The sequence below is a fragment of the Schistocerca piceifrons genome, chromosome 1 (assembly GCF_021461385.2).
Source record: "Schistocerca piceifrons isolate TAMUIC-IGC-003096 chromosome 1, iqSchPice1.1, whole genome shotgun sequence".
NCBI lineage: Eukaryota > Metazoa > Arthropoda > Insecta > Orthoptera > Acrididae > Schistocerca > Schistocerca piceifrons.
Genome location: NC_060138.1, coordinates 1,079,587,776 through 1,079,602,409, shown reverse-complemented (window position 1 = coordinate 1,079,602,409; position 14,634 = coordinate 1,079,587,776). Strand labels below are relative to the sequence as shown.

General features: G+C 41.2%; 1 protein-coding gene across 1 annotated transcript in view; it reads left to right on the top strand.

Moving 5' to 3' along the window:
• LOC124777794 (acid sphingomyelinase-like phosphodiesterase 3a) overlaps positions 1-14,634 on the top strand; it is a 573,663-nt gene that overhangs the window by 470,091 nt on the left and 88,938 nt on the right. The window contains exons 6-7 of the mRNA XM_047253312.1: positions 3,683-3,852; positions 10,578-10,776. Coding sequence (XP_047109268.1) covers positions 3,683-3,852; positions 10,578-10,776 — 369 coding nt within the window. The remainder of the gene's footprint in view (positions 1-3,682; positions 3,853-10,577; positions 10,777-14,634) is intronic.

The window sequence follows — 14,634 nt, the reverse complement described above, 5'->3', positions numbered from 1 at the left end:
TTTTTACTTGACGCCACTTCGGCGACTTGCGAGTCACTGATGACGAAAATGATGATAAGAGACACACAACACCCAGTCCCCTGCCGGGAATCGAACTCGGACCCCCTGCGTGATAGGTGGTAACGCTACCAATTGGCAACGGAGGCGGACATACTTGAAGTAAGTCTATGGTCATATAACAGAGTACCGAGATCAAAATGAAACTGAAAACGTATTTTGTTAAAAAAAAGTCAGAGCGATTTTCATTTTGATGCTTTATATGAAGTGATGTCTCCATTGATTAACTTGTTATTAATCTCGACTGTTCAGCGTAATACTCACAACTGAAAATAATTGCACGTTGTTCAATACTTGCCGTAGTCTAGAGTTAACGCTAAGCTCGTCTCACTACCGCGATTTTTGTTGTGTTTTTGGTTTTATTGGGTTAGGTCGGTAACATTCTGAAAACGCAAGATCATCTCATATTTCGTTCACTGTAGTCGCCATTGTATCTTTTCCAAGCGTGTGAACCATGCCTGCGTGGATCCTAGTCGCCATTGTATCTTTTCCAAGCATGTAAACCATGCCTTCGTGGATCCTCCGAGAAAAATCCACGTCCAACATTTGCAAATGTGAAATGTTGGTCCATTAAGCGACAGACGTTTCAACGCAAGTGAGTAAACGTGCTTCCACTGTGCTGTACAGGTGCTAGATGTTAGTTTGTGCGTTGGCGTTCCGCGTCTGTTTCAATTGGTCGGTTAATCCAACTTGTGGGTGACACTAAAGTCGTCGTCTGATGATGTCCCCGTATGCGCTCGATTGGAGACTAATCTGGTGATGGTGCAGGGCAAGGCAACTTGTCGATACTCTATAGAGCACGTTGGGTTACGACAGCGGTATGTGGGCGAGCGCTAGAATGATGTTCATGAGTCGCAGTATAACAGATCTAATCCCCAGATTGATGTACAAATTTGCAGTCAGGGTGCGTGGTTTGAATACGAGAGTGCTCCTGCTGTCACACGAAACCACATCCCGGACCATAACTCCTTGTCATGGTCCAGTGTGTCTACCACTGGCCTCTAACCAACACACGGTCATCACTGGCACAGAAACAGAACCAGTTTTTATCAGAAAATACAACAGACCTCCATTCTCCCCTCAAATGAGCTCTCGTTTGACACGACTAAAGTCGCAGATGGCGATGGTTTAGGGTCAGTGTGTAACCTCCCCCTCACTTATCGACCTTAATGACAGTGAAAAATTAAACCGCGTGCACCTAATGGAAATTTGGGAAAAGCAATCGTCACCGAAGATAATTTGTCGGTAAAGAGGGAGGAAAGGGTTACATCTTAATGAAAGGAAAAATGCAAATGAAATTGGTGAAAATTAAATTTGAAAAGGAGTAAAGTTAATAAAGAAAGTAAACGTGCTGTCGTTACGTCAACAGTTAATTGGCGTTAGTTAGATATTTGAGATTTGGGGAAAATTGCGGTCGCCAGTCCCATGGACAACTACTATAATAACTGAAAATGAAAGATTAATGCACATATATTTAGCACTAAAAGCGTGGCAACTGAAGGTTGACACGTGTTGTGTGAAAACTGAATGTTTGTCAGAAGTAATAAATTTCGCTACACTCTGACTTAATTCAGCAAAAGAATTAATAAAACCGGAAAATTGAAAGTTAATTTAGTGACTGAAATTAATAGTCAACTATGTTTCTGAAGCACTACAAAATTCAATAAAATAAGGTTAGTCCTGGGCTACCTCAACAATCATTTCAAAAGCTACTTGAATCTCCGCAATTTAGAAATAAGAGATTTAACTTTGAACTTGAATTAAATGATTCTGAGCATTTAACAATAGTAAAATTTAGTACGTACCAAGCTGAGTTGCAGTCACAGGTAAGCTACAATATGGTAACAAAACTCGCACTCTTAATTTGTGCTTGTGTAATCTAAATATTGTAGCCAGCTATGAACAACTTAACTGAACTTTGAAATTAAAGCAGTGAAATCGAATTATACTGTTTTAATGCTGGCGTTTGAATTTCAAATACACTCGAGTTCATTTCGGAAAAGGAAGGGACACTGCTTGGTAATGCAATTGGGACAATGAGCAACAAAGGTTCATGGTAAGTTGCTGTAATTTGGTGACACTAACTGACCAGTTTGAAAAGCTGAGGTGTGCCATACAGTTGTAAAACTTGACGTGCTTCCAGTCTTCCTTGTTGGCTGATTGAAGGTTTGCAGTTGTCAATCCGGGAGGTGGCGACAGTCACTCATTGTCGGCCGTCGCTGTTGCAGAAGCTGGATGTTGGCGCGCCTTCTTCTCGACACGGTCACCAGACGAAACGGGCTCTTGATGTGCGCCAGCTAATGCTTCCCGTCCGCGACACCGTGTCAGAAGTTATCATAGCAAGTCGAACGCAATTACATGCTGCCAAACCCCGAAAGCGCGGCAACTCGCGGGAGCGTCACACAACACCCCTGCTCCGCCGCCCTACTCCAGCCAGACTCTCCCTGCCCGCGCTCCATGCGGCAGAGTTAACACTACCAAAGATCCTAAACACTTTGGTTCTACACACGACCTATCGATGTAATCGTCCGATAGCATAGTTTTCCCTGGCCAGAACCAGCGTATAAATACAAATAATATTCACAAAACAAACCAATTATATATCGACGTAAATGCATTAATATACATACATACAAATTGTAAAACAATTACAATATATAAAAGCATCGAAATGTCATATCTTCAGGTAACAAAATAAGGAAAAAATTTATAGTACAATAGATGGAAATAGGATACGCATTTCTGGCGTTACAAGTGTAATGCACGCTACAGGTCGTTGTGTCACTTTTGTGCCAACTGCTGCTCAAATTATTGCTGCAGATGCAGTCTGATGCACCAGAGCCATACTACGAACACTGTTGTCTTTCCTCTTGCAGTTGCCACCTGGCTGTCCAGAGGCCAGTCATTTTAAGATCGTACGTTCTGGTGAATAGCACTCATGCACAGTGACTACATTCCTGCCGCTTCATTCTGTAATATCGCAGAAGGAACATCCAGCTTTTCGTAACCCTATTTTCCGACCTTGTTCAAACTCACAGAGGGGCTGATAATGGCGCCTTTTTCATCTTAAAGGCACTCTTGACCGACATCAACTCACCACGTCAAATCTCAAAAGTAACTACCGCTCACGACCGTTACAGCGTGTATATAAAGCAAATGGGGCTACTAGCGCTTCTCCTATACGACTGGCGCTAAATTTGAACAGACATCATCTTTCACATTTAGAAACACGCCTTGGTGTAGCGATTTTTCTTATTTTTTGCTGTTAGTGTATTTCCGGATTCACTGTGTAATTTATAAGCTTTATAATCAACTCCTCCCGTTTCGTATTGTTGTGCAACTTCAGCAATCATATGGTGCCACTCTTATACCCTTGCCATCAGAGTTCTATAAATAGAAAAAAGCAATGGAGTAGCAAAATGGCAAATCATTTTCTTTTAATTTAGCTGGCACAGTATGTCTTGCATCGTTGGTAAAACGTTTCTGAAAGTAAAATTGCGATTAACTAATTTATTGCGTGTCAAACATACGGGGGACATCTCTCTTTCTGGTCATGCACAGTTTCGTTACTCAGATTTCCTGTAACTCATGGCGCCAAATATGTCGATTTACATCTCTGTTGCAGGCGGCTACTACACGATCGAGCGCAAGGAGAGGAAGCTACGACTCATACTGATCAACACCAACCTCTACATCGGCGTGGGCGGCGCCTCCCATGGGTCTGACGACGACCCGGCGGGTCAGTGGGCGTGGCTGGAGAACACGCTTCAGAAATCGCTCAACAACAGGGAGACGGTGCGTACCCTCACGGGTAGCGCTTCCCATCATTGTACACTGAGGTGACAAAAACATGGGCTCGCATACACGTGATATAAAACTGCAATGCATTGACGGAGCCGTCATTTGTACTCAGATGATTCATACTTATGGTTTCCGATGTCATAATCGCCGCACGACGAGAATTTTCATCGTTTTAACGCGGAATGGTAGTTGGAGTAAGACACGTTGGAAAAAACATTTCGGAACTCTTTGCGTAATTCAATATTCCGAGGTCGACAGTATCAAGAATGTGCCTCGAATACCAGATTTCATGCATTACCTCTCATCAGACAGTGGCCGATGGACTTCACTTAACGGTTGAGAGCAGCAACATTTGCGTAGAGTAATTAGTGCCAACAGACAAGCGACACTGCGTGAATCAACTGCAGATATCGATTTGGGACGTACGACGGAAGCATCCGGTAAGACAGTGTGGCGGAATTTTGCGTAAATGGACTATGGCAGCAGACGAACGACGCGAGTTCCTTTGCTGACAACACGACATAGCCTGCATGTAGTGGTTAATAAAAAAGATAAAGAGAAGAAAAAAAAGGTTGAAAATGTGGGAAGAAATGGTGAATAAAAAGGGGGTTTTAAAATCGTTAATGACCATGAAAAAGGGGAAAGAATGAAATGCAAATCGGACTTCGTATTACAGAAAAGTTATCGGACTTCGTGATTCGGAAAAGCTATTGTTGGGATGGTCCTTGTGGCGTTTCTGAGCAAAAGTCAAACCAATTTCCACTACAAAAATTATTGAAAGAGAACAGAGAATAACAAAATGTGATTAACAGGGGGAAATGGCGTAGATAAGAGTTCATCCTTTACCATGTTAACATGTCTTCTTTTCGTGCGGCGTCCAGGTCTTCAAAAATCTCCTACTTCATTTTTGAGTGAAAAATCGTAGTAGCTGCTCCGAAATCTTGCAATCGTCCAGGAATCACTAACTTATACAAATCAGAATCATCTTGATACTGAATGCAATTTATTTTACGTTGCTACTTCCATCCTCCGAATTTCATAACAACTTCCGCAATATGTCTACACGATAAGTTTTTTCGTCTTAATCAGATCAAGACTAGCTAATAAGTTTTTTTACGTCTGCATTAAGCTTCCGCTCTCGAGAGACAAAAGACGGATAGAAAAAAAAAGAGTTACATTTTTGTCGAGTGCTCATACAGCTGCGACTGTATAATTTATATCTGAGGGAACGAGTGTAGCGCGGCGAAATTCAAAGACCCACTACATGCAGTGCCTCTCCTGGGCTCGTGGCCATATCGGTTTGATCCTAGACTGGAAAACCGTGACCTGGTCAGATGAGCCCCTATTTCCATTGTCAAGAGCTGATGGTAGGGTTCGAGTGCGGCCCAGACTGCACGAAGCCATGGACACACTTGTCAAGAGTGTGCTGTACAATTTGGTGATGGCGCCATATATGTTCTGGCTATGATTACATGAAACTGACAGGGTACCCTGGTCCAGCTGAACCTATCATAGACTGAAAATTATTATATTCGGCTACTTGGAGCCATTAATGGACTTCATGAACCCAAACAACGGCGGAAAGTTTATGGGTAACAATGCGTCGTGTCAGCGGGTCATGATTGTTCGCGATTGGTCTGAAGAACATTTTGGCCAGTTCGAGAGACTGAATTGACGACCCATATCACCATCGAACATTTATGGGACATAATCGGGAGATTAGTTCGTGCACAAAATGTAGCATGGAGAACACTTTCGCAAACATGGACGGCTATAGAGGTAACATGGTTCAATATTTCTGCAGGCAATTACCCGCGATTTGTGGAGTCCATGTCATGTCGAGCTGCTGCACTACGTGGGGCTAAAGGAGATCTCCCATGACTTTTGTCACCTTGGTGTAGTTATGGAAATAAATAATATACAGTTTTATTTTTTAATTTACGATTTATCATTGTAACCAATTTTGATTTGGTTCAAAAGTTGTGGCTTCGTAAGTCCTTTCATTAGAAAAAAGTTTGGGCTAAAGATATTATACACCAACCAAATACAGTATTGAGCGCCCTCAGGCATTCAGAACAGAATCATGCAGTACCTACATGATAATCACTGTGATTTTATACCTTTACTCGCAAGGAAAGCCACTCTTAATGTTTGAACACAAGCTGCTGGAAGGTAAATAAATCTGCAGTGCTACTCCAGTACAAACCATTAAGGTTTAGTACTAATTCTCGGGATTGTCATTGCATGGTGAATGTGCTATTTCACTCTCGTTCACATCGTATAAATCATTTCCAACGTTGCTTGAAACAGCTGTGAAGGCAGGCATGTTGCAGAGTTAAGGTTATCTACGAGTAAAACAGGTTCATTTTCATTCCAAATTAGCTTTCATTTTAGTGTGATTAAGTGTCCGGTTTAAAAGTCTCGTCATCTAAGTAAATGTAAGGAAGAAGCTGATACAAAACCTAGACTACAATCGAATGCAGACAAGCAGACGCAAATATTGCGAGATATAGACTGACGATTAATTTTAGAAAGCGTAAAACTCAGGTCTCGAAAGACAGGCAAGCTTAGCGCATGTTCTATAACGATTTTACAATAACAACTGTATCTTTAATGTTTTCTTTTTCTTGTTGACCTTCATTCTCTGGACTCATATTAAGCTCATCAGTCACTTTCGTGGCAGGGTTTTTCTTCTTTGGAAGATATAATCTTCTGTGCTAGGCTCTTTTCCCTAACAGTTGGCTTTATTTTCTTCTATATTTGTGGTGCAAAATCTCTGTTTAGCGAGACTTTATGAAGTAATTGTAGAGAGCAGAGTCGGTTTGAAAATAAACTTACTAATGCATCAGCAGAGATGGCAATTACATAGTGGCATCGGTGAAAATCGATGATGTGCTATACGACGGGAGATCAGACCACTGGCTTACTAACGGCCCCAGTACGTGACAGAGATTTTATTCAAGTCTTCACGCCTCCATATCTCTACTAACAATACGTAACACGATTTTTATCTTTGGGAATTAAATGCTATTTTAAGATTAATTATATCTGAAAAGTTAGTAAAAATTTAATTATTGATATCAACCTTTGTTTTTGTTAGCAGGAATTTGTTACTTCTGAAATTAACTTATTTTTATTTAGAACAGTACCTAGTTCTCGCATTGGAATTTTAAGTAAGTAACCTCTGTATGCCACGACAGTTGTCATCTTGGTTAATAATTTTGTCAAACTTAATATTCTATGAATTCTTTTTTAAGACTTCATTCTGATGAAGACATCCGTAGAGGTATCGAAACCTACGTCAATGTACCAAACAGTTATTTCCAAACGGTCGGCTGTGTGATTACTCTACAGAAACTTTTACACAGTTGCTCAGAGATAGCCATGTTTTAAACTGTGAGATTTACTGCAAATCCATGCTCTTCAGTAGAGGGCTATTGGGAAATTAAGGTCCAATCGGACAGGAAATGGAAACCACAGGGAAAATCCTAAGAGGCTTTGCACAGATGTGTTGGAAAGTGTCTCTGGAATGTCTATCGACCGAGTTACATCGCTCTTTCCACTTCTGAATGCACGGTGAATAGGTAAACATGCCAAGAAAACAGTGTCTCCCGCCAAATATGGGGGCCAGCCGTGATTTCACGCAGCCCACATAACGTAACTGTCATGCATTTCCTTGTTCATGACAATTGTCTTCAGCATGCTGCAAGGGCAATGAGATCGCTCCTGCATCGTTTATGATGAGAAGACGTTCATCGTCCACCATATAGCACGGACGTGGCTACCTGTGATTGTCTGTCTGCTTACACTAATCACTGACAACGAGGACAACGTTTTGGCAGGCACTTAACTGCTGACCAGCGTAGAGACCTAACCTAAAACCCATGCGGCTGCCTTCTATGACGAGGATATTGGAAAGTTGGTACAATGCAACGACGAAATTTTAAGTCGAAGGGACGAATTTAGAGAAGTAGCTGGAAGGTGTAGGTATCTGTTGCAAGTACAACATTATTGATATTGACAGTGGTTTCCATTACACGATCGACCAGACGTTACTTTCCGAATGGCCCGCGTACATCAGTCGTAGTTCCAGATCTTAATATTCCAATACTGCTCTTTGAGATGCACTGAGCGAGGCATAGGAAAAGATGGGTAGTTGTTCTCATTTTGTACTTTCACAGCTTTGAGGCTCTTTGATGAGTTGTCTATGAGGAGGCACCAGTCATTTGGATTCAATATGATTCAAGTTTCGTCAAACACACCGCTAATCTTTATTCCATATTTCTAAATTTCCAGATGGCTTTTGAGACCGTACCTCACGAACAACTTGTGATCTAGTCGTGTGCCTATGGAATATCATCTGTATCGGTGAATTCCTGTCTGAGAGGTGACAGTCCGCAGTAACGGCCGGAAAGTAATCGAGGAACACAGAAGTGATATCTGGCATTTCCCAAGGTAGTGTTCCTTATCTATCTATTCCTTATCTAAATAAACGATTTAGCAGACAATCTGAGCAGCCGTCTCAGGTTGTTTGCTGATGACGTCATTTATCGTCTAGTAAAGTCACTAGACGATCAAAACGAATTGCAAAACTATTTAGAAAAGATATTTGTTTGGTGCGAAAATTGGCAGTTGACCCTAAATAATGAGAAGTGTGGGTTCATCCACATGAGTCCTAAAATGAATCCCTCAAACTCTGGTTACACGATAAATCAGTCCAATCTAAAGGCCGAAAAATTAAGTAAATATCTAGGAACAACAATTACGAGCAACATAAATTGGAAAGAACAGACATAAAATGTTGTGGGGAAGGCGAACCAAAGACAGCGGTTTTTTGGCAGAACACTTAGAAGCGCAACAGATCTACTAGAAAGACTGCCTACACTACGACTGTCCATTCTCTTTTGGAGTACTTCTGCACGATGCGGGATCCTTGGCAGATAGGATTAATGGAATGAATCCATCGTGAAAGTTCAGAGAATGACATCACGCTTTGTGTTATCGAGAAATAGGTGAGAGAGTGTCAAGAACATGATACAGGGTTGGAGTGGACGCCATTAAAACTAAGGCGTATTTCGTTACGGCGGAATCTTCTGACGAAATTTCAATTTCTCCTACGAATGGGAAAATATTTTGTTGACGCCGACCTACATAGACAGAAACGATCATTATAATAAAATTAGGGAAGTCAGAGGTCGCACGGAAAGATATAGGTGTTTGTTTCTTCCTCGCGCTGTTCGAGAGTGGAATATTACAGAATTATTTTGAATGTGGTTCGATGAATCCTCTACCACGCACTTAACTATGATTTGTAGAGTACTCATGCAGATGTAGATGAATTTCATGACAAATGCAGAGACAATTTTGTTAGAAGGGAAAAAAGCGGGGAAAGTTTCATAACGCTTTCTCTTACCTGCGACTTTTGCACTTGAATCTAACAGTTCCCATCGCTTCATTGGTCCAGTCTTGATATCAAAAGCTCGGCATTTGACTTGGTCAGACCTAGATCTCTGACCAAATCATTTATATCGTTTTAGCTGTAATAGTACTCATTCCTCTCCACTACAAAGTCGGGATCTGCAATGTTCACATGATCGGACTGTCTGTTCTCTTATAATTCAGAATCCCGATGTTTCTTCTCAACACAAGGAGAAACAAAAAGTTAAAATTTGTAACGTAGTGGAATGCAAAAAATTTAACCATAGATACATATATGTCGCCGGTGCATGGTGTTGTGCACGATCTAATCTCTTGATTATGTCCATAAATGTTCGATGGGATAGATGTCGGAGAATATGTGTGGTCAAATCATTCTCTGTAATAGTCCAGAATGTTCTTAAAACCGTTGAATGACGCGTTAACATCGCCGTTTGGGTTTATGAAGTCCATTAATGGTTCCAAGCAGCCGAACGTAATCATTTCCAGTGAATGATCGGTTCAGTTGGGTCAAAGGGCCCACACCATTACGGAGCCACCAATAGCTTACACAGTGCGTTGTTGACAACCTGGGGCCATGGCTTCGTGAGGTCTCGAGCCCAACCATCAGCTCTTACCAAATGCAGTCGGGACTCATCCGACCAGGCTACGGTTTTCCACTAGTCTAGAATCGTACCGATATGTTGACGGGCCAATGAGAAGTGCTGAAGGCCATTTCGCGCTGTTAGCAAAGGCACTCGCGTGTTCGTCTGCTGCCATATCCCATTAACGCCTAATTTCGCCGCATTCCTCTAACGGATACGTTCGTCGTACGTCCTACATTGATTTCTGCGGTTATTTCACACAGTCTTGCTTGTCTCTCTACGAAAACACCACTGCGCTCGGCAGTTAAATGAAGACCGCGGCTACTGTGTTGTCCGTGATGAGAGGTAATTTGATATTCTCGACACTCTCTTGACACTGTGTATCTCGAAATTTTGAATCCCCTAAGGATTTCCAAACTGAAATGATCCACGCATCTATCTTCAACGAAGATTCCCCTTTCAAAGTCTGCGAAAGCCCGTCGGGGCGGCCATAATCACGTCGAAAACCATTTCACACTAATTGCCTGAGTACAAATGACGACTCCGCCGATGCACTTCGCTTTTGTACTTCTTGTATGCAATACTACCGCAACCTGTACATGCGCACGTGTTACCCCCATGTCTTTGCCGCCTCAGTGTATGCCAGAGTGAATATTACATCGTGCTGTGCAGCGTTTGTGAGAGCTGCGCTTCTCGCAGGTGTACATCGTGGGCCACGTACCTCCCGGCGGTGACGAGCGGACGAGCGGCCTGGTGACCCCGCCGGCCCGAGCCGTCTTCCGCGAGCGCTTCAACGCTCGCTACCTGGAGCTGGTGCGCCGCTACAGCTCCATCATCGTGGGCCAGTTCTTCGGACACCTGCATGCGGACTGCTTCCGCGTCGTCTACGACACGAGTGGTACGTAAATCGCGCGCTGCCGCTTCACCAGTAGCCGCTGCACTGACAGGTCTTTGCCACCTCAACCTTTACACCTAAACTGCGGAACAAGTGTCTGTCAGACATAACACAGTCCAAGAATAAGAAGAACAACAAAAGGTGGAAGTAATTAGTTACTCCTCGAAGAAGCGAACTGTAGGCCTGGTGATGTGATTAGCTGCAGTCACATTCCAGTTTAGTGTAGAACGAGTTCTTGTCCCACATTCGGATACTGCCTGCGAGCTCACTCTGTTCCCACGACACACACAAAGGGGAAATACTCGCAAAAGTTCTCTGAAACTGAAAAATTCTCACGTGTATACCTAGCTTGAGATAGTGGCGCTCTCGGAGTTTAGACGTCTGGTATAGACGGTAACCTCTATCTTCACCAACTGCGGCATAGTCGCGTATACAAACACTGATCCAATACAGTCAAATGTTTTTTATTCCAGATTTTGATCAGAATATCAATTCTTTAGACGATGACCATTTTCAGTCCGTAATGGCCATCCTCAGCTCTACAATATAAAAATATATACACCTAGTGAGCAGTGTGTCTTTCAACACAATACAGCAATACGTATCAGAATATACTATCATACAACCAGGGAAATGTGCAGATAACATACGGTAAAACGTACCTTTCTTACATCATGTCCCAAAGTGATAAGGCCATAATGACATCATCAAAACATGTAAATATAATCAGTACAGCATCGTCACATAGATCTAAAATAAGGTGTTCAATAGGACATATCGTCCACACAGTCATTATTGCAACTGGCTACTGAAGTACAGTAGCCACCAAAAATCTGTTTACCTACATCGTCCCTAGATGACGCTACTGTGGGCTTAGATGTAGTCATCATTTGCACACAAAACATAATGTGATAAAAACATATTAGGTAAAATACATGTAGTAGACTTTTAAAATTGATAACTATCATAGAAGCCAATTGTGGTACATTAAAAGACGAATACAGTTACCCATATAAAGTTATTAAAAGCACATATATGAAGAAAATAGGTGCGACCCTTTTTATGATGAATTGACGGTCAACAATTAATATACGTAATAAATTGCCTGTAGCAACCTATAAACTGCCTATGAAAGATAAAATGTGTATATGACAGATGAAAAAAAAAAAAAAAAAAAAAAAAAAACAGATCAATGATCAGCGCCCTCTGTTGAGCCGGCCGCCATGATGTTAAGTAGGCGCACACCGATCGTAAGAACTTAATCACTACAGGGCTTTACATGCATCGCGATATACCTCCCACAGAAAACGTTTAAACAACATATTAACAGTCAATAAATAAAATTATATAGTCCGGCTATACATTCCATGAATAGGTAGGACATAATCAGTTACAGGATTGGAGTGACTAATGTATGGAAGTAAGGCAAATGCTTACTGTTCTCGACATAAAGCATCAAGTAAGGCTAGGTATAAATACGCGAGACATTATTTGGTTCTCGTGTTACGTTATGAAAGAAAGGAAATTAGGCATTGGGTACCTTAGTGGGCTTTTGCGTTTTGGCTTTGTAATTTCCAACTCCTCTAACAAGTCGAGAGCGCAGCTCTTCTCTGTCTTGTGTAGAATACACATGCAACTCTCGATATTGCGTACAGTGTGGCCGGTTTCTGCCAAATGCATTCCCAATGCAGTTTTGTTATGTGCCTGCAAATGTTCCCTGAATTTGATTTTAAAAGGACGGTCAGTTCGATGTAAAATTTGCCGCAACTGCTAGAAACGATTTTGTAAACCCCAGAACCGAAAATTTATCAGAATCTTTACTCAAACTATGATTTACACCGAGTTTCAGAGTGTTGTTAACTTGAAAACCACATCTAACATTACATTTATTCAAATACTTTTCTATTTGTTGGCACATTCTTCAGTGAAATTTCATTGGAATAGTTTTCAGGTTTCCTTTATTCTTTCTTTTTTCTAGATGATTGTGGGTTTGGCTATTACTTACTTTCTGTTTTTTTTATCCTAAAGCTATGTGGCCTATTCTACACCTTGTTTTGACGATGCCATTATGGCCTTATCACTTTAGGACATGGCGTAAGAAAGGTACGTTTTACCGTATTTTATCTGTACATTTCCCTGGTTGTATGATAGTATATTTTGATAAGTATTGCTGTATTATGTTGAAAGACACACTGCTCACTAGGTGTATATATTTGTATATTGTAAATATGAGGATGGTCATTACTGACTGAAACCGGTCATCGTCTAAAGAATTGTTATTGTGATCAAAGACTGGAATAAAAAACAATTGGTAACCTCTATCTCTCGAGACTTGCTCGCGGTAGCTCTAAGACAAGAAAAACTATATCAGCGTTGGAGGGATAACTGAGTGTACTCGCCGAGCGCTGTGCGTCGTATTGCGTCTGAGATTTGTGCTGTATTTCACAGTTTGTTCTCTACCACAAATTTGCAATATATTTTGCCGTAGTCTCACACACGTTGGATAAAGCCTCGAAACTGTGTGTTTGAACCATAACATGTAGATGCGGCCTCTTTCTGAGCGAAGAGAACGCCTGTTTTATCTGCTAAATGAACACAACGAGCATGTAGCTCGTTACGAAAGTTCTAGACTTACACAAAAAATAACATATAAAAACTTCATAGACATGTAACATAGAATTAACAAACTAAAAAAAAATAGTCACTAAAGAGACTTGTTCCACGTTAATAGAAAAATATTGATAATAGACTAGCGCGCGCAACATCAACAGTGAAAGAAGGCGTTCTATATACGCATACGACTAGTACCATTGTCGGGAAATAGAGACTAGACTGGTGATTGCTTCGCACCAAAAGAGAACGTGTCAGTGAAAAAAAGAAAAAAAAAGGAGCTGCCATGAAGAGGACCCAGGACGAGGTTGTTCATTAAATTAATTTGGACGATGAAAGGCCAGCGTTATGCAAGGTGCATTTACTGGACTGCAGGAAATGAGATAAGAAGCAAAGTTTGTTGGCTGAAATGGCCACAGTTTTTAAAACCTTCAGTAAAGATATTTATTAGAATATCGATCGGGCAAAGTAATTTTATGACATTGATTAATTAACATTGATAAATTTGTGCTAGAACGCAATTGTTTTGAAACTCGGAAAGCAATACTTCTGTATCTAGAACTTTTGACATGATATTTATTGATTGTGTTATTATACTGGGTTTTGGGATCAGATCTTCAGGAAGTTACTAGTGCTTCCGTAAATCAATATAAGCAAGACTTTCGAATAAATGTATGTTCGGAAATGCGCCATTTTATTGGATGCCTACCCTATTCGGCTTTTGAACTTTTAAAGACATCAAGATGAAATTGATGTAATATTATGTCATCGCAATCTTCACTTTACCTAGTATTAAAGAGAATAAACGTAGAAAATGGCAGAAAATTTTATATTAGAAACAGTCTGCGTTTTTCATTAACAAACTTGTGCATAATAGTATCCAGACTGGTAATTTTGGGTAGAATTATAGTGACTATTTCTTCCATTTCCATAGCTGTCATTCTCGTAAAATTTCAATATTGTTATGGATTTTCCATTACAAGCTCTACAATAAGAGTCTTGCACGCTCCAAAATCATCCCACCGCCCAATCCGTTCTCTTACCCAACGTCAATACCGTCCTTTACGTTTCTTCTTTGCCACTAAAGTATTAAAAGTGCAGCTGCAGGCCGGCGCTTTTCCATCACAGCCTCTTCCTTCATATTCAAAACTACTACAAAAAAATTTCGCGGAGAGTGATCTCTCAGCTCTTGCAGACGCTCTCATCCTAATGCGTGTAAACGCTTCCGACATCTGCTCTCGGAGACTCTCA